The sequence below is a fragment of the Lolium perenne genome, chromosome 5 (genome assembly GCF_019359855.2).
Source record: "Lolium perenne isolate Kyuss_39 chromosome 5, Kyuss_2.0, whole genome shotgun sequence".
In the NCBI taxonomy this organism is placed as follows: domain Eukaryota; kingdom Viridiplantae; phylum Streptophyta; class Magnoliopsida; order Poales; family Poaceae; genus Lolium; species Lolium perenne.
Genome location: NC_067248.2, coordinates 180,042,458 through 180,065,008, shown reverse-complemented (window position 1 = coordinate 180,065,008; position 22,551 = coordinate 180,042,458). Strand labels below are relative to the sequence as shown.

Genomic DNA, 22,551 nt, shown 5'->3' with positions numbered 1-22,551 from the left:
TCAGGGCCTGAACCAGGCGTTGTTGACCCTGCTGCCCAAGTGTCCGGACGCGGCGGCACTGGGTGATTACCGGCCGATCAGTCTGATCCACATCTTTGCCAAATTGGTGGCAAAAATGTTGGCAACTCGTGTGGCCCCTCGGATGGAGTCGCTGGTGGATTGTAACCAATGCGCATTCATCCGCAAGCGTTGCATCCATGGCAACTTCATGTTGGTTCAGCAGATAGCTAGATTCCTCCATCGGGGGAAGGAACCGCGGGTGATGTTCAAACTGGACATAGCACGCACCTTTGACTCCGTATCATGGGGGTTCCTCATGGAGGTCCTCCGCAAGACAAGGTTCAGCCCAAGGTTCCGTCAGCTGGTGTCCATTCTGCTGTCTACGACGAGTACCAGGGTGTTGCTCAACGGCGAGCCAGCCCCCCCCCCCCCCCCCCAATGTGGCATAGGAGGGGCCTGAGACAGGTTGATCCCTTGTCGCCATCACTGTTCATGTTAATCATGAACTCGCTTAACAGGGTGTTGGCCAAGGCTATTGAGTTGGGTATCCTGGCGCGACGGGACTTGGTGACGTTGATCTCGTTCTACGCAGACGACAGACGACGTGGTAATCTTCTGCCGCCATCCAGATGAGATGGAACTGTGCGCTGTCCGCAGCATTCTCGAGCTCTTTGGTCTGGCATCAGGGTTACACACCAACTTCGCCAAGTGCTCGGTATCCTCAATCGCCTGCTCGGAGGGTGAGGCCATTGGCGCTGTTGGGTTATGGTGTGCCAGCTAGCGCCCTTTCTGATGAAGTACCTAAGGATCCCGTTGTCCATCGGGAAGCTGGCGGCTGTGGCGTTCCAGCTGGTAAACCGGCTAGCTGACAAACTTCCAACCTGGAGAGCATCGATGCCTAGGGCTGGGCGTTTGGCGCTGATACGCTCGGTACTCACGGCGATACCGCTGCACCAGCTGATGGTGCTTAACCTCAACAAGAAGGTGCTTAACAAGGTTAACAAGATCCTGCAAAGCTTCCTGTGGGTTGGACGACCTAATGCCAATGGCAGCCACTGCCATGTCAATTGATCCAGGGTATGCTGCCCGCTACGGTTCGAAGGCCTGGGGATCCCGGACCTCGCCCGCACTGCTATCAGTCTCAGGGTACGCTGGTTGTGGAGGATGCGTACTCAACCCCTGCGACCTTGGCGCAGGCTCAGTGTGCAGTTCTTGAAGCTGGAGCAGGATGTCTTTGTGGCCTCCACCTCTATGGTGGTCGGCAATGGGGAATCCGCCCTCTTTTGGGAGGACAAATGGCTAGACGGCAAAGCCTAAGGTTTACGTGTTCATCCCTAAGCGCTCAGACGGGCGCTGGTAGAGCGCACCTGGATCCCGAACATAGTTGGCGCGCCGAGCTTTCTAGCCCTCTGGCAGTACGTGCAATTGTGGGGCAGGCTCAGGGGAATGCAGCTATCGGTGGACCAGGACAGGCTGATCTGGCGCTCGACGACGGATGCACAGTATTGTCCCGTTCCTGTTATGACGCCCTCTTCCAAGAGCAATCCTCTCAGGATCGTGTAGGCTAAACTGGAAATCCTGGGTGCCACCCAGGGTGAAGTTCTTCATATGGCTGTCCTGCCTTGACAGGTGTTGGACAAGTGAGAGGCTGGCGCGGCGTGGATTACCGCATGCGCCCAGATGCTCGATCGATCGGTCCATGGAGACTATGACGCACCTTCTCACTGGGTGCTCCTTCTCCAGGACGGTCCAGTACGAGGTCCTTTCGTGGATCCGATCCACCTCAGGCCCTCCGACGGTTGAGGGTCACTTCGCGGAGTGGTGCTCGCTGCTGGTGCGGACTGCCCCTCGCCAGTTGCGAAAGGGCACTTCGTCGATAATCATGCTTACCGCATGGCGGATATGGAAACACCGGAACGCGGCGGTCTTCGACAAAACACCCTTCGGTGACATCCTTGTTCAACGACGTAGGCCGAGGCGCGACAATGGGCGAACGCCGGAGCCCGGGATGTTCGCCAACTGCCCCCCTAGACTAGTTTTTCTTTTGGGTCGAGTTCTATGGCGTGGTGTTGTCTCTTCGGGGACTTGACATATAACCTTCTTATCTGTCAATGCATCGAAACGCAAGGCTTTTGCGTTTTCGCGAAAAAGTTATATGTTCACGAAACGGTAAGAAACAAAAACTAGGTTTGGTCAAGCTTTATCATTACTAGTGAGTGGATGAGTTTTTAAAGAAGCAACTCTAAACGGCACGACTATACCTTAACCAAATAATAAAAAGGAAATTTAAACAAAACAAATGTGTATTTGACCATTCTCTTGACGATAAATGCATGCTAAATAGGAAGGGTAGTATTTAAGATAGCTTATTACCTGATCAAGTTCCATGTTAATCCCTTTAAGTTTTGCATTAATAACAGGGTACCCTTTTTGCTTCGTCCATGTAGACATCAAATCCTTGACAGGTTCACCAGTTTCCTTTTCAAGAACAGCCCACAGGTCCTCGGTTTTAGCATTTGAGTATGCATATTTCTTTATATATGAAGCCAGTGCTTTCTGAAAGAATACAGCTTCATAACTTTAGTATATGAGGATCTAAGTAATGCAATTGATAAAGAATTGAGTTTCAGCATATTATGCAATGGGAATTTGATAGATTCATGATATGATCAACAAAAGAGTCAAATGTAGCTAAATTTTACTCCATCCATTTGTTTTTCCTGTGGGTGTGATGCATACTACAAACTACATAAGATGACCGCCACATCTCACATATGACCTCAAACAATAAAAGTTGTCTCTGTATGCTCATTTACCAAAATGACCACCTTTACTCATGTGACCAGTGAAGTATATATGGCCCCTATATGGTGTTTGCATGTAAACAAGTACAGGACAATTTAGGAAGGAATGGCTACTTTCCTCTAGAACATGCCTTTCAAAAACAACAGTATCCCTACAAACTGTTTACAAAAACATTATATACCAACTAGAACTAGTACGACTCAAGACTCAAGAGCATACAAACATTTAATATATTGGATAAGCCATGGAGACATCTAGTGTTCTCGTTAGATGAATAGCGGAAATTCCATCAGCATCAAGTATCAATTTTATCCACGAAAAACAAAAGAAACAGCTTGAGACTGATCCAGTCTGCTGTTAAGCAACATGACGAAGAAAAGAATTCTCATAGAGTTTCACGCAGAGGCAGTATTAGACCTGAAAACGATCTGCGCCAAGGTAACTTTGTAGCATGCGAATAAGAGAAGCACCCTTGTCATAGGTAATAGCATCAAAAATCTGATTAACTTCACTGGCATGGTGTATTTCAACCTGATCATCCATGAAAACGAAAGTCAAAAGTGTGAAATGCATCACAAGTCAGCATGAGAAGTCAAAATGTTAACACCACAAGCTGAATATGAGTTGATGCATCGACTGAAATTAATCTTCAAAGTAATATGTCAGACTAGATTTAAGCATCAATCTCAATATCAAAAATTGCTAGGTGCAAAGGTGGGTAGATATGCACCCTTTGCATGTACAGCTATGAGATTCGTGTGGTCAAACACACCAGCCTGTATGGGTATGGCTAAGCCATGTAAATCTGATACAGATGAAGCCTGGTGATCAGGGGGATACGTGAGCACCCCTTCTCTGCTCGACACGTGTCTAACGACGTTAGCACTGTACACGCATCGACGCGGTCCAGCGCGTCGAGTGGAAGGGCGGAGAGACGCGGGGAAGGTGCACGGCGACGCGCGGCCAGGGAGACACTGGCGCGACCTCGGATGCGCAAGGTGGAGGCCGGCGAGGTAGTGGCCGTTAGTGAGTAGCAGAATCCAACGGTGGTGGACCAAATCCAACGGTGATAACCGGGTGCTCACGTATCCCCCTGATCACCAAATCCACTCTTAAAGCTGATATAATCTCCACATTAGTTCACATGGAACACATTAACTTTTGACAGACCTTAAGTCAGTGCTCTGTCAGAAGTTGTAAGGGGGAGTAGCAGAAAAAGGTGAAACCAGAGACTAGAAAAAAGGAAAGGAAGTATGCGTGAAAAAATGGCACTAGAATCCGAGGGGGGCAGGGATGCCAGGATCTCCCACATAAATCTATCCTAATAACTAGCATGTGTACATCTAATATACTGTCGATGCGGTGCCCTTCGCCGTGTGGGGTCCATCCATCGTGACTTTAGTTCATACCAGTAAGCATGCCGGTAAGTGCACAACACCCTCACTAACAGTCAAAGCTACTCAAAGATTTCTTTGGATAACACGCATCTTAGAGGTAGGACGAACGGTCCAGGCTCGTAGGCTAGCTTCCCTCCTTTGTAGAAAATCCACACCCTTTCAATACACTTTACGAGTTAAGCATGATAATCTGTCCATAACAAAAAAAAAAGTATGCAACGTCGTCACAATATAGTGCATGACATCTACTGTGTTTGAGGAAGTAGTACACAACTTATCCAACCACCAGACCAGGCTATGTCACAGAGTAAACAATGAAATTACCTCAATAGGATGAGACTCCTCTAATGAATCCAATTTGAGAGCATTGGTTGTGCTATCGAGAAACTGAGTCCAGATATCCCATTGCGGGAAAAAGGAATCTACTGCTAGATGGCTCACCTGTGAAAAGAGAAAGCCTATTCATTGAGCATATGTTGGTAACCTGGTATTTAATTGTCAGACTTTGAGTAATTTAATTGCTTTACCCATGTAGCAAATCCCTCATTTAACCACAAGTGAGTCCACCATTCCATGGTTACAAGATTGCCGAACCATTGATGAGCCAATTCATGTGCCACAGTAATTGCAACCTAAAATAATACATGCTGATAAACGAATGGATATTTACACATCAAAGGTTTAATTATAAAAAAAGCATTATAATTATAGATGATCACAGGATAGGGTAGTTTTATTGTGAAAACGATTTATGTATGTAACAGCGCATAGTTAAGTAGTTAACAGCAAATGATAAGCATATATAATTGAATAAGTTTCTCAGCTATGATAGTTACATCCTGTTTGCTGGAGGCTGATGAAGACTTGTCATCAAAAAGCAAAGCCACGTCCCGGAAAGTGACTAATCCATAGTTCTCCATGGCTCCAGCAGCAAAATCAGGGATAGCAACCATGTCCAACTTGGGAAGTGGATAAGGAGTGCCAAAGTAACTGAGTAATGGACGAAATAAACTTTCTCTTAATGATACTGTTTCAGAAACAACCATGGCTTGGCAGACTATTTCATCAACACAAATCATGTCTCTTCATTAGAGTGTGGAAGCAAGTCTAGATTGCGGTCTTACTCTTTATAGAGATCCAACGATTTCACTCCAACATCTAGTGCAAACTTCCCTTGACTACTCTTACCAATTTGAGTGTACACACGAATTCTCGTGCCTGAATAAAATTAAACAAACAAATGATATGAAAGGACTCATTCAACTATTTGAATGGATAATGTCAGAGTAGTGAGAGAAACAGAGATGATACCTTGTGATGTCACACCCTCTACATACTCAAACAAACCAACAACTATGGCCACTAAATAAGTAGACATAAGTGGCGATTCCTGGTAACGGACAGTCTTGATAGGACCAGCAACTAACGTGTTAGCTATAGGCATATTGGATAGTGCTACCAGCTCAGATGGAACTTCAAGTGTTAGCTTAAACTTAGCCTGGAGAAAAGAAATAGCAATACAAAGTGTTAGATAACATATATCTTCCCTTACGGATGGTCTATGCGCACATATTTGGGAGGAATATAAAGTCATGTGTTGACCAAGCAGAATATGATTGACATATGTACACAAGCAGACCAAAAATGTCACTTATAACAGTACCAAAATAGTAGATCAAAAAGTTAGGTGGCAAAAATCTAATCACTGAACACTCCATCTTGCTATCATAGTTACCTTGAATGCAGGCTCGTCCCAGCAGGGGAAGCACCGCCGTGCATCTACAGGCTCAAACTGCGTCACCGCCATGTTTCTTGCCTTCCCCTTATACTGGTACTGGCTGCAATCAAATGGAATCACAAAAACGTAAATAGCAGGAAAGAAATTCATACCAATGATGTGCACAAATTGCTCGATTAGATCTTCAGTTAGAAAAAAAAAATCATAATAGTAGAACACCTTCATATTGAACTCCACAACCTGCTAATTATTTCTGAAATTCGTGACAAATGCATTTTCTCAGTAAATTTGTCAAAACATTCCAATAAAGAAGTCGGGCATACCTTCTGTAGAAGCCCCTCATCTCGTCGTTGAGAGTTCCGTTAAAGTCCATCTTCAGCACGCCCTCGCCTAGAGGCAGCGGCTTGGCAAACCCGAGCACCACTACATCGTCCTCCTTGAAAAAGACAACCTCCGTGGGCGCCAGAGCCTGAGAGAATTGGGCGCGGTGGCACCAGGCAAGCATGATGAAATTGCTTGTGGCGCGAGGGATTAACAGGGCAAAGCTTTATGTTTCTTATTACCTGGAACCGGATGGAGGCACGGTCGACCGAGAGGTCGGCGGCGTTGAGCACGAGGAAGCGGGTGGACGCGGAGACGGCGACGGCGATGGCCACCGAGCCGGAGAAGGTGAAGGCGACGAGGTCGGGGCGGAGGTGGAGCTCGTAGCGGCGCGGTGCGGCGAAGCGCGGCAGCCGCGCCTGGCCGCGGAACTGGCCCGCCGAGCCGCCAGCCGGCACCGGGGCGGAAGACGCCTTGAGATTCGTGCCCTGCGTGCGTGCATCGCGCTTGTGTTTAGCGGAGGGAAGAGAAACGATGGGCGAGCAAACAAACTTTTGACGTGTTTGTTTACACATTTTTGGACCCATTTAAATTGTTTATCAAATTTTGAGTTGCTAACCCCACATGTCATGTGGTTATTTAGGATCTACTCCCTCCCTTTCAATAATATAAAATGTTTTAGCTTTTTGTTAGGTATCTAGTTTACTTTTAGTGTCATCCATTCCAGCCCCGCATATACCCTTGCATCCATCGCCTATGGGATCGCTGTCCCGGCCACCCGCGGCCACCTTGCCACACCACCTCCTCAAATCTCGGCATTCTTTGTTTACCAATGTTCTCGCCATCCCCTCTAATCCCCTTTCCCAACACCCCTTTTTTCTCAATAGTTGGCGAGCCCTGCCCTCACACCCCTAAGTTCATTGCTCTCTCGCGGCTCACTCAATCTGAGATTATGTCTTCTCCGTCATTTGCTCCCAGAGTTCACGGTGGCGTTGTTGTCTCGTTTGGTAGGGTCGCGGTAGTGTTTGCAGAGGTGAGACGGAGGGAGTTGGATCAATATGAGAGAAAGGAGGGGAAATAAGAAATCTCTCTCAATGGGGAATGGAACCATTCATCGTGGGAAGACCGAAGAGATAAGGTTGATCATAGTGGGGAGTAACATGGACGCGAATTTTTGACAAATGGGCGCTATGCATCTCATAAATTCCAAAGTTCGTGGTAATTTTAAATATTGAAAAAGAATTCTGAATATCCTGGAAACAGATTAAGATTAAGTATTATACTCGTATAAAAATGTTTGGGCTCGAAATGATTCTCGTGGTATCCTAGGGAAAAAAAAGACAAATTTATGACGAATATAGCGTGAATAGTATATGGACATAGGGCTTGTTCGATTTTTTCATTTTTTGCCCATAATGCTATGGGAATCATTTCGAGCCCAAATATTTTGTAAAAGTACAATACTTGATCATCTTTGATTCCCAAAAAAAAACAGATTTTGTCCTTTATTCAATTATTATTTATTTTTAGAACATTGCATGCATGTATTTTTCGGAGTAACATAGACTAGTAACATGCATAATTCTACCTCTCAAGTGGGTAACATAGAAATGATTACCTATTACTTTGTCGACTTATTCTTCCTTGTGATGCGTTGTCTGATTGTAGCATTTGTTACCACAACCCTCTTTATTCATTTAATGGTGTCAAGTCATTAAAATGGCAAGTTGATACTGCATGTACTGTGTTATTATAAGTGAGGCAGTCAGTATTGTGGCACAAATAGATGGATAGGAATTTCTTGTGGTTCTGAAAAACACGGAGTTCCTTGTATACTAGTTGGTTTATTAATTTGAGTTCATTGTCGTTGCTCTAGAAATGCGGTATATAGGATCGACGCCTTGTACCTGGTGTTCCCTCGTCTCGTTCAAGGGGCTGGTTTGGGATCCTTTGATTTTTTTTTTTTGCTTTGGTTTTTTCACCTTTTCGTCGTTTTGGTTTTATTTTTTAGTCTGGTTCATTGTACTAGTTCGTTTATTAATTCGAGTTCATTGTTGTTACTCTAGAAATGTGGTGTATAGGATCGACGCCTTGTACCCGGTGTTCCCTCGTCTTGTTCATGGGGCTGCCTTGGGATCGTTTGATGGGTTTTTCCTTCATTTTTTTTCACTTTTTTGTCGTTTCTGGTTTATTTTTTAGTCTGGTTTCTCTCAACTTCGGTTTCCTCCAGTTTTATCTATTGCTGGTTTTTGTTGGCTTTTTAGTTCTGTTTTCTGTGCGGCTTTTCTGTTAGAATATTCAAAGTTTTTAAATTTCGAAAAGATGTTTAGATTTCAAGAAAGTTCATATTTGAAAATGTTGGAATTTTGATTTTTTCAGACTTTTGAATTTTGTATAGATATTGAATATGTTTGGAATTTTGAATTTAAAGGAAGTTATTGTTGTTTGGATTTAATTTTGTTCAGATTTTGAATTTCGTTCAGCTTTTCGAAAAAAATTAGATATTGAATTTGGTCGGAGTTTGAATTTAACGGATGCGGCGAGCAAGATAAGATTCCCCGGACGCGGCTTTGATTATTGTTCGACCTTTTATCTTTTTTTTAGATTTTGAATTTGTTTATACTTTGATATTGTTCAAAAATTTGACATGAATCGCGAAACCAGCAGTAGTACAGTTTTGTAGAAAAAAATTACGGAAACCAGCCAGCGAAGAGATAAGTAACCTAATGGGCTGGCCCATGTTGAGATGGCTTCAGGGGCGCGCACAAACGGCGCCGCCTCGAGCGGAAAAACCTATTTCCCGCGCAGCTGCGGGCGGATTAACGCCCGCACGAGCGGGCCGCGGCCAATCTGGTGTGGCCTTTTCTTTTTTGTTTTTCTTCGGTTCTTTCTAGTTTGGTCAGTTTTCTGCTGGTTTTCTTTTTTCTTTCTTTTTATGTTGTTTTTTCCTTTTTTGGTTTTATTTTTTATTTTTCCTTTTCCTACTTTTTCCCTGTTTTTAAACATATTTTTAAAATTCAAGCAAAATTCAAATTTGAGTAAATTTCAAATTGAAGCAAATTTTAAGTTGGAGCAATTTCCAAATTCGAGCACTTTTAAAATTCTAGAAAATTTCAAATTCGAGCAATTTTCAAATTTGAGCAAATTAGAAATTTGTACATTTTTGTAATCCAACCTTTTTTAGATATGATTTTTTCAAAATCTGAAAAGTTTCAAATCTGGAAAGTATTATAAAGTTGAAATTAATAGGAAAAACTGCATATAACCTCTATGGGCGAGTGGGGCGACCCAATAAGAGCGATCTAGGAGGAGTCGCTGCGTGTGTGCATTAATCACGCACGCATGTGAGCAGGGTATAGGCGCGCCCGCCTCCAGCGGATCGCCTAAAATAAATTCCACTAAATAACACTGCAACCTAAAAAAAGTCTACCAAACAGGTGGGCATTCGGCCCGGACTAGTGAAGTTGGGCTTCTACGGTAGCCTATCTCACTTGCAGCCTAATAGAAGAAGGGTGTCCAAGGCACCCACCCATGCACATGGTGAAATTCTGGATTCGAGGATCTTACGACCTAATTTATTTGATTAATGGATCAACAACCAAACCACCCATTTTATGAAAAAGAAGGAGCGTGGTCTTTCTTATTCAAATTCAAAGCGCTTCGTAATTTTCAACCAGTTCTGTGCTTCAATATAATTTTCCGGAGTAAGCCCTATAGCTTGTTTCCAATACTCAACAACTTGATCAAACCAAGCTTCCGTAATTTCCGAATCACCCTGTAGAATGGCCTGTTCTCCACGGTCGGAGCATCCGCGGTGCACGGAACTAGAAGCGCTCGTGTGCAAAGATGCGATTGCTCTAGCAAAGGATGTCAAAGCGCATTGAGCTAGAACGTCATCAAGAGTCTGGAGGAGGGAACAATGGGTAGCTATGCCCATATTGCTTGGGAGATCGCCGAGGCACGAAATGATTTCTCCTAGCTCTCAGTTTGCTACGAGGGACGAGAAACAAAGAAAGAAGTTCATAAATTGGCTATGAGTGTTGTTTACGATGGTCAAGGTCGCAATCGCAACGTTTAGTTTTTAAATCTGCCTGACTGATACCGTATCCTTACGACAATTGATGTTTAATGAGGGCGATGGTTCTTAAGAAGAAAAAAATGCACTGATGCACATTGGTGTTACCGCCCGACCGAAAACAAAAGGTTGAGGTCAATGTCTTGTAGGTAGCGCTAGCCTAGCCCTAGCTGTAGCAGAGAAGTATTACTCTATCACATCGTATCGTCGACTCCGTCGTGCATAGCAAGTTGACAATAGAGTAGTATAGATGGATATATTATCTCGTGGGGGATACATTCTCGAAAAAGAAGAAAATAAATCTCGTGGGGGATACCTCGCCGTGGGAAGCCATCTTCCCGCCGCCATCGCCGGCGGCTGCGTGCATGGCCACGGTCGCAACGACGGCGAGGAGCACCACCGCCACCGGCAGCGCGGTGACGCCGGCGCCGGATCGAGCCATGTACGTGTGCCGCACACGCGAGCTCCTGTGTGTCCCTACCCGCCACTCGCTAGTGAGTGTGGGAGCCTTTCTTCGTACAGACGGAGCGAGTGAGTGTCGTGGAGTTGAGGCGGGGTATATTTGTAGCGGAGGAGCGGAGGACTGTCAGGTTGGTGCCTGAAGACTCTGAATAATAGCATAACCCCATATAGGTTTGGCCGTTTGACAATGAGATACATCAAAGAGACTGGTGCAAACCTGCAATGTCACCAAAACTCAAGCTGACTGCCCATAGCTTATAACATGATGCGCATAACTTTTCATGCAAGTTAAACTTTGCAAAGTTTATTCAATAACGTAAAAATAATACAAACATTTACGACACCAAATGCATATAATATGAAAATATATTCATAACAATTCTAATATTATTAATTTGATATTATATATATTCATATTTTTATCAATATACATGGTTAACTTTTATGAAATTTGACGTTAACCAATTTTTATATGCAACATATTTTGGGCAGCAGGAGTAGGCCGCTCACGCGCACCTTTGCCAGGAAAAATTCCGGTGGTGGTGGGCCCAGCAATTTTATCCTTTCCTGTTGGATACTTCAAAGAATTGCCACGTGTCATCCGATTGAAAAACGGACGCTGCTGTCGTCACCTTAAATCCATATAAAAAATCTCAAAGAAATTTAATATCAATTCCTTGGGACAGATTACCCCAGACCCTAGATGGTCGCGTTGTCGAATAGCTAGGCAATGCTTTCAGGCGATATCGTCGAGGCATGATTCTGTTTTCAGCTTGGGGTGTAAATGATCAGATGCTTAAACTGCCCAAGGCCATTGTGGAGCTGAACACGCCATAAACTATTTGAAGCTTCCTCTGACTGACTAGGAGGCTGACTGTGTGTCACATCATCAGTTGCTTAAAACATGAGATACTGCAGACAATCAGAGATAATATCCTATGTTCCAAAATTACCAAAAGTGAACCGCCGGCAACAAAGTAGCTCAGCTAGGCGCCTATCTAAATTTGGCCGTAGCAGAATTGAGTAGGCACAGTACCGACGTGTGTCGGGTCTGGTTGACAGCGATTGTAAGAACCTGGACACTTTGCAGCTAAGTGCAAAAACCCCATTATAAAGAAAAAGAGTCAAGCCATTTCGATGCTTCAGTTTCTTCCTAATTTCTTCTCATATTCTTTGTACAATCTGTTTGCCCTAGAATGTTTTGGCTAAAAACTAGCACCAGATGACTAGCTACTGCAATCAAAGAGCATGGCAGGCAACATTTTCTGCAGATGATAAGGCAGGAATGCATTCTTATTGCCAACCCCAACAGTAACACCTGCAAGCAGCTCCTAAGTTTTCGCAGGAAGTTGCATGATCAGAAATATAACACTCTAGCAGCCAGCAGCAGCAGCAGTGCATCAGGGCTTTCCCAGCAGTTCTCGTACCGTCTGCGCAAGCCCGGGCTCGCTCTTGATGCCCTCAACCCATCTCGCACTGATCCGCATGTTTTCAAGGCTCTGCTTCAGCGTCCTCTCGAATCCCGGCGTCGTGCGGGTCGCAAAGAACTTGGAAACCTCAGCTGCCTTCTCATTGGAGGCGAACTGGCAAGAAATAAGGAAGTGCGCATTAGCTATGGCCTCATGGAAATAATACCTTCAAAATTGGGGAGTATGGACTGCAGACATAGGCAGACATAGTAATAATAGAGCTGTGTTAGATGTACCAATGTGACAATGCCTTTAAAAATATCCCCCACGAGTGAGCTCACTGAAACTGTCTTCAAGATACGCTCCCAGTTTTCCTGCAGACCGACAAATAAGGACACACATTAGCACTGCGTTTTCAGATATGTCAGTACAACTAACATGGACAGTCAATCATTTCCCAAGGTGTCAGATGAAGGAATCACAAAAAATAGATGGTGGGATGGTGCCTCAAGTTGACTCTACTTTAAAAAGATATAGATAGAAAATATGTAAGAAGAGATCGGGATCAATAAAAAAATTCACAAATACAGTTTACTTGTTTACTTATAAAATATGCTACTTGAATAGTTCTTGTTGACAAATAAAAAGCACCCTGGGTCCTCTATGTAATGCAGACATCTCAAATGAAGTTGGTAGGAAAACACATCCAATGGTTTTATGGTTTGATATAATCTCAAATGAAGTTTGTCGAAAGAGAACATCCAGTGACTAGATATTCCATTTGGTTCAGAATTCATACAAAGACCCGATGTTCCAAACAGGGCCCAAAAATCATGAATTTACGTGCAGATGAACGGGTTATCTGTCACTGTTAAAAGAGATTGTACCTTCAACCAGTTCCAAGCAATTTCACGTGCCTCTATTTGAAGACCTCGAACTACAAGGTATGCATCCTGACTGCGGACCTGACAAGAGAGAGAGGCATAGAGATCTGAGTACAACTTGCAAGTAGATAACACATAAGTACAAGCTCATATAGACCTTATACACTATAATCATGGAAAAAAAAGTTTTCAAATTTACCTCATTAGTAAAAATCAAATTCAGTGATTCAAGGACAATGCCTTTATCCCGGCAAGAAGATAATATGCCTATAAACAATAAGAAAGTGCTTTCAGAACAACCAAAAACATGAGCAAAGCTCTGTTAATTTAAAATGGTCAAAGGCTACACACCTAAGACACGTAACCTTTCTTCCCCTTCAGCCGACTCCTTGTAGAGTTTTCGAAGAGCATCATAACCTGATCTATTTGAGCTACTAACATTCTGCATCACAGCGAGGTATGCAACCTGCAGAACAACGGAAGTAAGAAATGGAAGCAGTAACCGTAGGAGCAACATGTGAAGTAATAGCAAAAGGTAGGACCTTTCTAGTATCCGGAGGAAGAAGAGAAGTGTTGCGGTCACGTATGAAGATGTTAAAGCGCCTATCTCCTTCGTTAATGGTCTTACCATGTCCAAGTTGGACAAGTGCAAGCAAGAGCATTGGTCTGAGCATTACATCCAGGTGGCTCTCACCATTCTTAGGATCCCAGCCTAACTTTCTGAAAGATTAGAGCACTTGTCATATAGTCAAGAAAGAGAAACATAAAAATTTGTGCAAATATACAGTAATAAGACAAAAAAAAATCAAATGTTTTTTGCATGCATTGGCCACAGAGAAAGGCATGTTCAACAGCTTGAACAAGTAGAGATTTGTTTTTTATATTTTCTTCTCCTTTTTGAGAAACAAAAGAGATGATATTTTATGGACGTAACACGGTAAGAAACTCATAAGAAATTATATATGACATGGTTGAGCATACTCTGCAGGTGACAAAAGAATCTTGATCAGAAGTTGCTTGATATCACCAGCCAAGCCAGGAGTAGCATCCACCGATATTTTAGAAATACTTGCAGTTACCTGCCAAACCAAAGAAAAAGATATAGGTGATATATCTCCAAAAAAATTGAACATGATGGAGTCAACTAGACTACAAGATTTACATACAGAGTTTATGTGTGAAAGAACACTATAATCAGCTTCCCCACGATAACAGTAGAGCAAACGTAGCAATGATGCCAATGTCTGCTGGCGGGCCATAGAAAGCGCATGTGAGTCGTCAATGATGCCTGCAATGTTAATGTTATAATACCCGCCACCAAAATATTTCAAGCAAACTCAATATGCGACATGTTGCGTTTACCAATTCTATCCATTAGCGAGAGCTTCTTGGTCTCCAACGCATTTTGAAGTGCAGCTCCAAGTTCATCATCATATTTAACTCTGTAAAATCCTGTTCCATTTACATTCAACTTAGTCCAAAAATTTCCACCCTTCTTTCGGTCACCACATTGTGAAGCAATGACCAGCTTATCACGTTTAAGTTTCAATAAGAACTTTTTCTGTGTATCATATGCACCACACCCTGAAGTTACAGGGACAATCCACATGCCAGGGCCAGAGGATCCATCCAACAAAAACTGGGCCTGCAACAAAAAGAAATCAGTTAATTCATAGAGAGAAATACTATATGACAGGGATCTATCAGTCGATAAGGTCAACTTGTTAGTATTTTCCTTACTCTCCTTTCCTTTACAAATATAAATTTCAATTATGTTTTTATATCGCTATGAGTAATGACCATATGCTGTGTAAACATGAATTACGAACAGGCTAGGATAATTTTATGATGCATACAAAACCTCTGTTTGCTTTGGTCTACTGGCTAGGGTGATCTATTGCCTCGTCAGTGGAAGTGGCTAGGCTAATAATTCATTCGCACATCAATACATAAACTAATTGGAAAAGTTAAATGTAAAGGATCAATATAATATATATAAGGAAAGGAAGCCAGTCTGACCTAATACACATTAATTACTTGAGAGGACAAACTGTAAAAAAAATCAAACTGTTTGTTTGAATTGTTCAAAGATAAAACTCTGTTCAAAAAAATGTTTGAAAGTAATTTTACAGAAAATTAAATATATACAAATATATAGCAACTTATCCCTATAAAATATGGTACTCCCTCCGGACCAATTTAATTGGCGTAGCTATTAATTTTGGCTGGAGTGATAGTATATTATTACGGGGAAACATACTCCATAATTTAAAATTTGATGATTAATAATATTCGTATAATGATTAATTTTATATGTGTCCTAATAACTGCTGTTTGAAGTTCAAATCTGACACTTCCATTTCAAGCTGCATAAAATTCAACATAATGTAAATTGTTTTAAAATTCAAACTAGCATGGATTTATTCTGAAACTACACAAAATTCTGACCTAGACCTTAAATCTTTTTGAAACCATCTGATTTAATCACTGGGATGAGATGAGATTATGGGAAGTAATGTGCATTCAAACAAGTCTCTCCTTGAGCTGGTAGGGGATTAATTATAGGTTTTCTTACTAGCATCTTTGTTTTAGGACCCAAACTAGCTTTTAAATCTTCATCAATCAAAGAACTCAGATATAAACCTCTTCTTATATTTAATGTAGTAAGATAGAGCACCCTAAAAGAGTTCCAACTTCAGATATTGTTCTTGATACTGTTCAAGTTCTAGTTCGGTTCTTCTACAGGACTGACGGAATTTGTTCTTGGTACTGTTCATGCTCACGCTGTACCCCACAATATTTGTTCAGACACTGGAGCTTCTGCATAAATAAATGAATATGTCGAGGAACGGATTAATGGCCGTACGGGCATGCGCGGACTACAACCCGGGGTTCTGCCAGGGGCCAAGGCCCAAAATCCCTCTTTATAAAAAAACGGAATACATCAAGAATGTAATGTAGAGTAAAGGGGGATGGAAAGACCAAGCCCTGCGCATGAATAATTCTGGACCCACCCCTGCATAGGGGCACTAGAATATGTCCAGTTTCGCCCATCATTCAGTACAGTATTCTAGAGAAGTAATTATAAAGTCAGTTATATGTTAACAAATAAGCATAAAAACTGGGTATGGTGGTCAAGCTTTATCATAACCAGTGAGAAGATGGTTTTTTAAGGCAATTCCTATCAGCACAGCTATATCTGAACAAAATAATAACAAGAACATTAAAACAAAACGAAACATGTTACTTGGGTATTTCATGTGACGATAAATTTATGATAAATACAAAGAGTGGTATTTAAAATAACATATTACCTGCTCAAGCTCCAAGTCATTCCCTTTAAGTTTTGCATTAATAACAGGGTACCCTTTTTGCTTTGTCCACGAAGTCATCAGATCCTTGACAGGTTCACCAGTTTCCTTTTCAAAAACAGCCCACAGGTCCTCCGTTTTAGCATTTGAGTATGCATATTTCTTTATATATGAGGCCAGTGCTTTCTGAAAAGATACAGTACCATAACTTCAGTATATCTGAAATACACTAGGAGAACTTCGGGGAGTCAAATAGTAACAAGGGAGAACTAGATAGCAAGGAGAATTCAGCAATTCGTTTCATTAACTAATGCAATTAACGAACATTTGAGTTTCAACATATGCAGTGTGCAATTTGATAGATACATGATATGATCAACAAAAGAGTCAAAGATAGCTACATTTCACTCCATTCATTTGTGAACTGAAGTAATGTTTATCTTGTGAGTGATGTATACTACAACAATAGGTAAGATGACCGCCACATCTCTAATATGACCTCTAACAATAAAAGTTGTCTCTATACACCCTTACTCATGTGACCAGTGAAGAATTAATTGTCCTATATGACGTTTGCACGTAAACAAGGACATGACAATTTTGGAAGGAATGGCTATTTTGCTCTTATAACATGTCTTTGAAAAACAACAGTCTCTCACTAAAACACTGCTTACAAAAGCAAATGTACCAACTAATACGGTTCAAGAGCATACAAACTTTTAATATACTGGACAAGACAGGGAGTCAACTAGTGTTCCCATTAGATAAATAGGGGGAAATGACATCAAATTATCACCATTTCCTCGAAGAACAGAAGAAACAGCTTGAGACTGATTCTGTGCAGTTTTAAGCAACGTGACAAAGAAAAGAATTCTCATAGAGTTTCACACGGAGGCAGTATTAGACCTGAAAACGATCTGCACCAAGGTAACTGTGTAGCATGCGAATAACAGAAGCACCCTTTTCATAGCTAATAGCATCAAAAATCTGATCGACTTCACTGGCATGGTGTATTTCAACCTGAGCATCCAGGAAAACGAATAGTCAAAAGTGTGAAATGAATCACACGTCAGCATGAGAAGTCAAAATAACGCCACAAGCTGAATATACGTTGATGCATCTACTGACATTAATCTTCGAAGTAAGATGTCAGACTAAAAAGATTTAAGCACAATTTCAATATTCCAGACATTTACAAGTCAAGCATGATAATGTGTCAATAATAATAAAAAGTATGCAGCATCGTTACTTAAAGTCACCATTGTCAAAATTTACGGTTTAAAATATACTATTGTTGTTCTACGACGATACAGTGCATCACATCTATTGTGTTGAAGGAAGTAATGCACAACTTATCCAACCACCGGACCAGACTATGTCAGGGAGTAAACAATGAGATTACCTCAATAGGATGAGACTCCTCTAATGAATCCAGTCTGAGAGCAGTGGTTGTGCTATCGAGAAACTGTGTCCAGATATTCCATTGCGGAAAAAATGAATCTACTGCTAGATGGCTCACCTGTGAAAACGGAAAGACTATTCATTCAGTATACGTTGATAACCTGATATTTCATTCTCAACTTTTGTGTCACTGAATTCATTTACCCATGTAGCAAATCCCTCATTTAACCACAGGTGAGTCCACCATTCCATGGTTACAAGATTGCCAAACCATTGATGAGCCAATTCATGTGCCACAGTAATCGCAACCTATAAAAATACATGCTGACATAAATAAAAGAAAGGATATTTACACATAAAAAGGTTTACAAAAAAATCATTATCAACTATAATGAATTATAGATGATCATAAGTTTTTTTATGAAACCGATTTATGCATGGTAACAACACGTGGTTAAGAAGTGAAGTGCAAATGATGAAGATGTATAATTATATAAGTTTCTGAGATATGATACAGACGTTCTGTTTGCTGGAAGCTGATGAAGACTTGTCATCAAAAAGCAAAGCTACTTCCCGATAAGTGACCAATCCGTAGTTCTCCATGGCTCCAGCGGCAAAATCGGGGATAGCAACCATATCCATCTTAGGGAGTGGAAAAGGAGTGCCAAAGTAACTGAACAATTGAGAAAATGAACTTTTTGTTAATGACAGTGTTTCAGCAAGAACAACGGTTTGACAGACTATTTCATTAACCAAAGTGTGGAAGCAAGGCTAGATTGTGATCTTACTCTTTATAGAGATTTAACGACTTCACTCCAACATCTAGTGCAAACTTCCCTTGACGACTCTTACCAACTTGAGTGTACACACGAACTCTCGTGCCTGAATAAAATTAAACATACAAATAAAATGAAAAGGGGTAGAAAAATGACTCCTGCAACTATTTGAATGGACAATGTCAAAGTAATGAGAGAAACGGAGCTGGTACCCTTTACTGTCACACCCTCTACATATTCAAACAAACCAACTACTATGGCCACTAAGTAAGTTGACATAAGTGGCGATTCCTGATAACGGATAGTCTTGATAGGACCAGCAACTGTCGTGTTAGCAACTGGCATGTTGGACAGTGCTGTCAGCTCAGATGGAACTTCAAGTGTTAGCTTAAACTTAGCCTGGAAAACAGAAATAGCAATACAAGAAATGTTAGAAAATGCATCTGTCCTTACAGATTGTCTATGTGCACATATGTGGGAGGAACATAAAGTCATGTGTTGATCAATAAGAATATGCTTCGCAGATGTACACAAACTCGACTTATGAGCAGACTAATGTCACTTAACAGTACCAAAATAGTAGATGAAACAAGTCGGGTGGCAAAAATCTGATCCCTCAACTCTCTGTCCTGCTATCATATTACCTTGAATGCAGGCTCGTCCCAGCAGGGGAAGCACCGCCGCGCATCTACAGACTCAAACTGTGTCACCGCCATGTTTCTTTCCTTCCCCTTATACTGATACTTGCTGCAATCAAATGGAATCACAGAAGCATAAATGGCAGGAAAGAAATCCATACCAATGATGTGCACAAACTGCTCAATTAGATCCTTTACTCAGAAAGGAATCATTTTTTTGAAAGAGGGCAAAGCTTGCCCTGTTCATTAATTAAGGAGTTCAGATTTGTTACGAAACCGAGCAAAAGAATCGTCTCTCACGGCATTAGTGAACCCAAGTGTTTGGCACCCGCCGTGCTCCAAAGAATCGCCTCACTCTTAATTTTAGAAACAACAATAGTCGGCTTACTAAACTCCCCAACCACATATTACCAGTGAGCAGCTGATCGGTACATAATGACAAATAACAGTTCAGTTCTCCCTTGTTGTCTATATCACCATGATTTGCTAGTATATATCACAATTTTGGGGTTTGTTAAGCCTGATGTAAGGTGGACATACTAACAACGTTAAATTTCAGAAAAAAGTCAGGCATACCTCCTGTAGAAGCCTCTCATCTGGTCGTTCAGAGTTCCAGTGAAATCCATCTTGAGCACGCCCTCTCCGAAAGGCAGGGTCTTGGCAAACCCGAGCACCAATACACCGTCCTCTTTGAAGAAGACCACCTCCGTGGGTGCCAGAGCCTGCGAGAATTGGGCGCCATGCCACCAGGCGAGGATGATGAAATAAATTGTCTGTGGCGCGAGGGATTAACGGGGAAAAGCTTCGAGAGAGCTCTTGTTATTCTTACCTGGAAGCGGATGGAGGTGCTGTTGATGGAGAGGTCGGCGGCATTGAGCACGAGGAAGCGGGTGGACGCGGAGACGGCGACGGTGATGGCCACCGAGCCGGAGAAGGTGCAGGCCACGAGGTCGGGGCGGAGGCGGAGCTCGTAGTGGCGCGGTGCGGCGAAGCGAGGCAGCCGCGCCTGGCCGCGGAACTGGCCCGCCGAGCCGCCCGCCGGCGCCGGGGCGGGCGGGCCGGGAGATACCCTGGGATTCGTGCCCTGCGTGCGTGCATCGCGTGAGGGGAGAGAGATGATGTCATGATGAGGTGAGCAAACAAACGACGAAGTTTGTCTGTTCGTCTTTAATTTACACATTTCTAGAGCTATTTTAATTGTTTATTACCAACTTCTTAGTTAGTACTAAGCACATACTAATACTCTGTGTTATACGTTCCAAAATTATCGATTGTTCTAGCGTCCTAAGTCAAACTAGTTTAAATTTTGACTGAATTTTTAGAAAATATATCAACCTCTAGAACATAAAGTAATACTTATTAATTTAATCTAATATAGTTATGTAAAAAATGTGTCAATATCCAAAAGTCTAAATATATAGTGCGGAAATATGTTGTGTCATTACTATAATAAAATTAAGTTTGTGCTTTAGATGTTGATGGTACTTTCCTTAAAAAATGGATAAATTAAATATTTTATTGATTTTAATCAAACTTGATAAAGTTTGAATTTAACTGTAGCTAGAAGGCAAAGCAAATAAGAGATAGAGTAGTAAAGTGGAAGTGGGGCTCGGTAGGGTGGAGCAATACTATACTCATACCTGTATAGTCAGTGTATACTAGTTTCTACCCATACCCACACATGGGTATAAAATTTTGCCCATACACATACCAAACGGGTATCTGTACCAATTAGATACTTGGCCGGTAGGTCCAATAGTACACAAGTTATTCAAAATTTTATATTTATCAGTAGCAAATATGGTTAAAAAAATTAATTATCCCAACTAAACAATTATCAATGCAGAAATCACAATCTCATATTCTAACTCACCCGTGTCAACAAGGGTAGACGTGTCACATGACAAATTATAACAACAAATGGATAGGCTATATAGGTATACTAAGGGCACGTACAATGCGGTGATGTCAGTCTTTCCTTAGAGATACACGTCAGATTTTTCTTAGTTGGAGGAGAGAGAATAAAAAAGAGAAGGTTGTCTTTCCTTAGATAAGGAATCATCTCTTAGAAAATAAGGGAAGACTATTTTCTATTGTATCACATATGTCTTCCCTTAGCAACAATTTTTCTACCAAAATTTAATTATTCGTATTAATTGCTAGAGATGGTTGTAATAGATAATGCATTGTATGATTTATATCTAATACCTTCTCTAACTGATACGGCGGGGTAAGGGAATACATGACTTCTCTATTATTATACATGCCCTAATGCGTACGAGTTATCTCTGTGTTTTACCCATAACTTAAGGCGTAAGATATGAGTGGTACCCATAGGCATAGAAATATGTATCCATATACTGGCCAAGTGCCGTGGATAAAATTGCCTTCCAAGCATCTTGAGCGGACCGAACGGACCGTCATTTCCATTCGACCGAAAACAAAAGAGTGCTTAGGTGAGAGTCTTGTAGCAGTAGGACTGTAAACTCTATCGCATCGTCGCGTAACACATGCAGCGGCGGCGGACCGCAGTGTGCCAATCGACCAATAAAATGCAAATACGATCTCGTGGGGATACCTCGCCGTGGGACGCCATCTTCCGGCCTCCTCCGCCGCCGCCGGCTGCGTGGACGGCCACGGTCGCGAAGACGGCGAGCAGCGCCACCGCCACCGCGCCGGCGCGGGGCGGAGCCATGGAGGATCGACGCGACGGGAGCAGCGGTCGCCCAGCCGCGCGCGCGCTCCTGTGCTGACAGAGCAGTGAGCGAGAGAGAGAAAGAAAGAGAGAGAGCGACGGGGGAGAGGCAGGGCGGCGCAGCCCAGTTGGTGGCGGGCAGTATATGTAGCGAGCGGAGCGGAGCGGAGCGACTGTGGCTGGTTTGACTGAGCCGATAGAGGCACGTCAGGTGGCGACGCCGGGAAGATAGCGCTGTTTGGATCGTGTGAACCGCCCGCGCTCGTGGGTTCCGGCTTCCGGGCAGGCGGATCCAGACGTCGACGGATGCGCACAGCCGGTCGAGTCACCACTCACCACCCATCTTTTGCTTGAGATCTCTCTTTAATTATCTGGGTCCTGGACGCTGCTCTTTGGCGCCGCATGCATGCGTGACTGCTACCTACGCCCACCCATTCTCATCCTTGACCGACGGCGGGCGAGATCGGCCGGCGTCGGGTCGGGTGGCAGCCTCGTAATGGTCCATCTTTTCAACATTAATAGTAGCACCCACCTGTGTCACTGTTCGAATTAATTTTGATGCTCTCATCTGATCTATCTATCTGTGGGAATCATTTTCTGAGATCTTTCGACATATTGGTACCTTACCAATTATTGATG

The 22,551-nt window shown here is 42.6% G+C and overlaps 2 protein-coding genes across 2 annotated transcripts in view; both read right to left on the bottom strand.

The window, feature by feature from the left end:
* LOC127300813 (aminopeptidase M1-C) overlaps positions 1-10,857 on the bottom strand; it is a 32,416-nt gene extending 21,559 nt beyond the window's left edge. The window contains exons 1-11 of the mRNA XM_051330986.2: positions 10,653-10,857; positions 6,504-6,749; positions 6,264-6,409; positions 5,938-6,040; positions 5,514-5,700; positions 5,327-5,420; positions 5,039-5,192; positions 4,730-4,834; positions 4,527-4,643; positions 3,223-3,336; positions 2,374-2,556 (exon numbers count right to left, since the gene is read on the bottom strand). Of these exons, the coding sequence (XP_051186946.1) occupies positions 2,374-2,556; positions 3,223-3,336; positions 4,527-4,643; positions 4,730-4,834; positions 5,039-5,192; positions 5,327-5,420; positions 5,514-5,700; positions 5,938-6,040; positions 6,264-6,409; positions 6,504-6,749; positions 10,653-10,778 (1,575 nt within the window). The 5' untranslated portion in view covers positions 10,779-10,857. The remainder of the gene's footprint in view (positions 1-2,373; positions 2,557-3,222; positions 3,337-4,526; positions 4,644-4,729; positions 4,835-5,038; positions 5,193-5,326; positions 5,421-5,513; positions 5,701-5,937; positions 6,041-6,263; positions 6,410-6,503; positions 6,750-10,652) is intronic.
* Positions 10,858-11,889: 1,032 nt separating this feature from the next.
* LOC127300812 (aminopeptidase M1-C) lies at positions 11,890-22,028 on the bottom strand. Its single transcript, XM_051330985.2, has 20 exons — positions 21,796-22,028; positions 20,047-20,301; positions 19,794-19,939; positions 19,224-19,326; positions 18,792-18,978; positions 18,592-18,685; positions 18,323-18,476; positions 18,008-18,112; positions 17,805-17,921; positions 17,309-17,422; positions 16,406-16,588; positions 14,454-14,736; positions 14,258-14,379; positions 14,073-14,170; positions 13,634-13,811; positions 13,443-13,557; positions 13,291-13,358; positions 13,095-13,172; positions 12,504-12,581; positions 11,890-12,381 (listed from the first exon to the last, which is right to left on the bottom strand). The coding sequence occupies exons 1-20, from the start codon at positions 21,910-21,912 to the stop codon at positions 12,199-12,201; spliced, it is 2,778 nt and encodes a 925-aa protein (XP_051186945.1). The 5' UTR covers positions 21,913-22,028; the 3' UTR covers positions 11,890-12,198.
* Between the last annotated feature and the right edge of the window lie 523 nt (positions 22,029-22,551).

Excerpts from the sequence above, each read along its gene's own strand:
- LOC127300812 (XM_051330985.2), bottom strand. The coding sequence starts at position 21,912 with ATGGCTCCGCCCCGCGCCGGCGCGGTGGCGGTGGCGCTGCTCGCCGTC. Across the intron at positions 13,812-14,072 it reads ATTCTTTTGTCACCTGCAGA|AAAGTTAGGCTGGGATCCTA; the intron begins GTATGCTCAACC and ends CTAATCTTTCAG. Across the intron at positions 13,558-13,633 it reads TTCCTCCGGATACTAGAAAG|GTTGCATACCTCGCTGTGAT; the intron begins GTCCTACCTTTT and ends GTTGTTCTGCAG.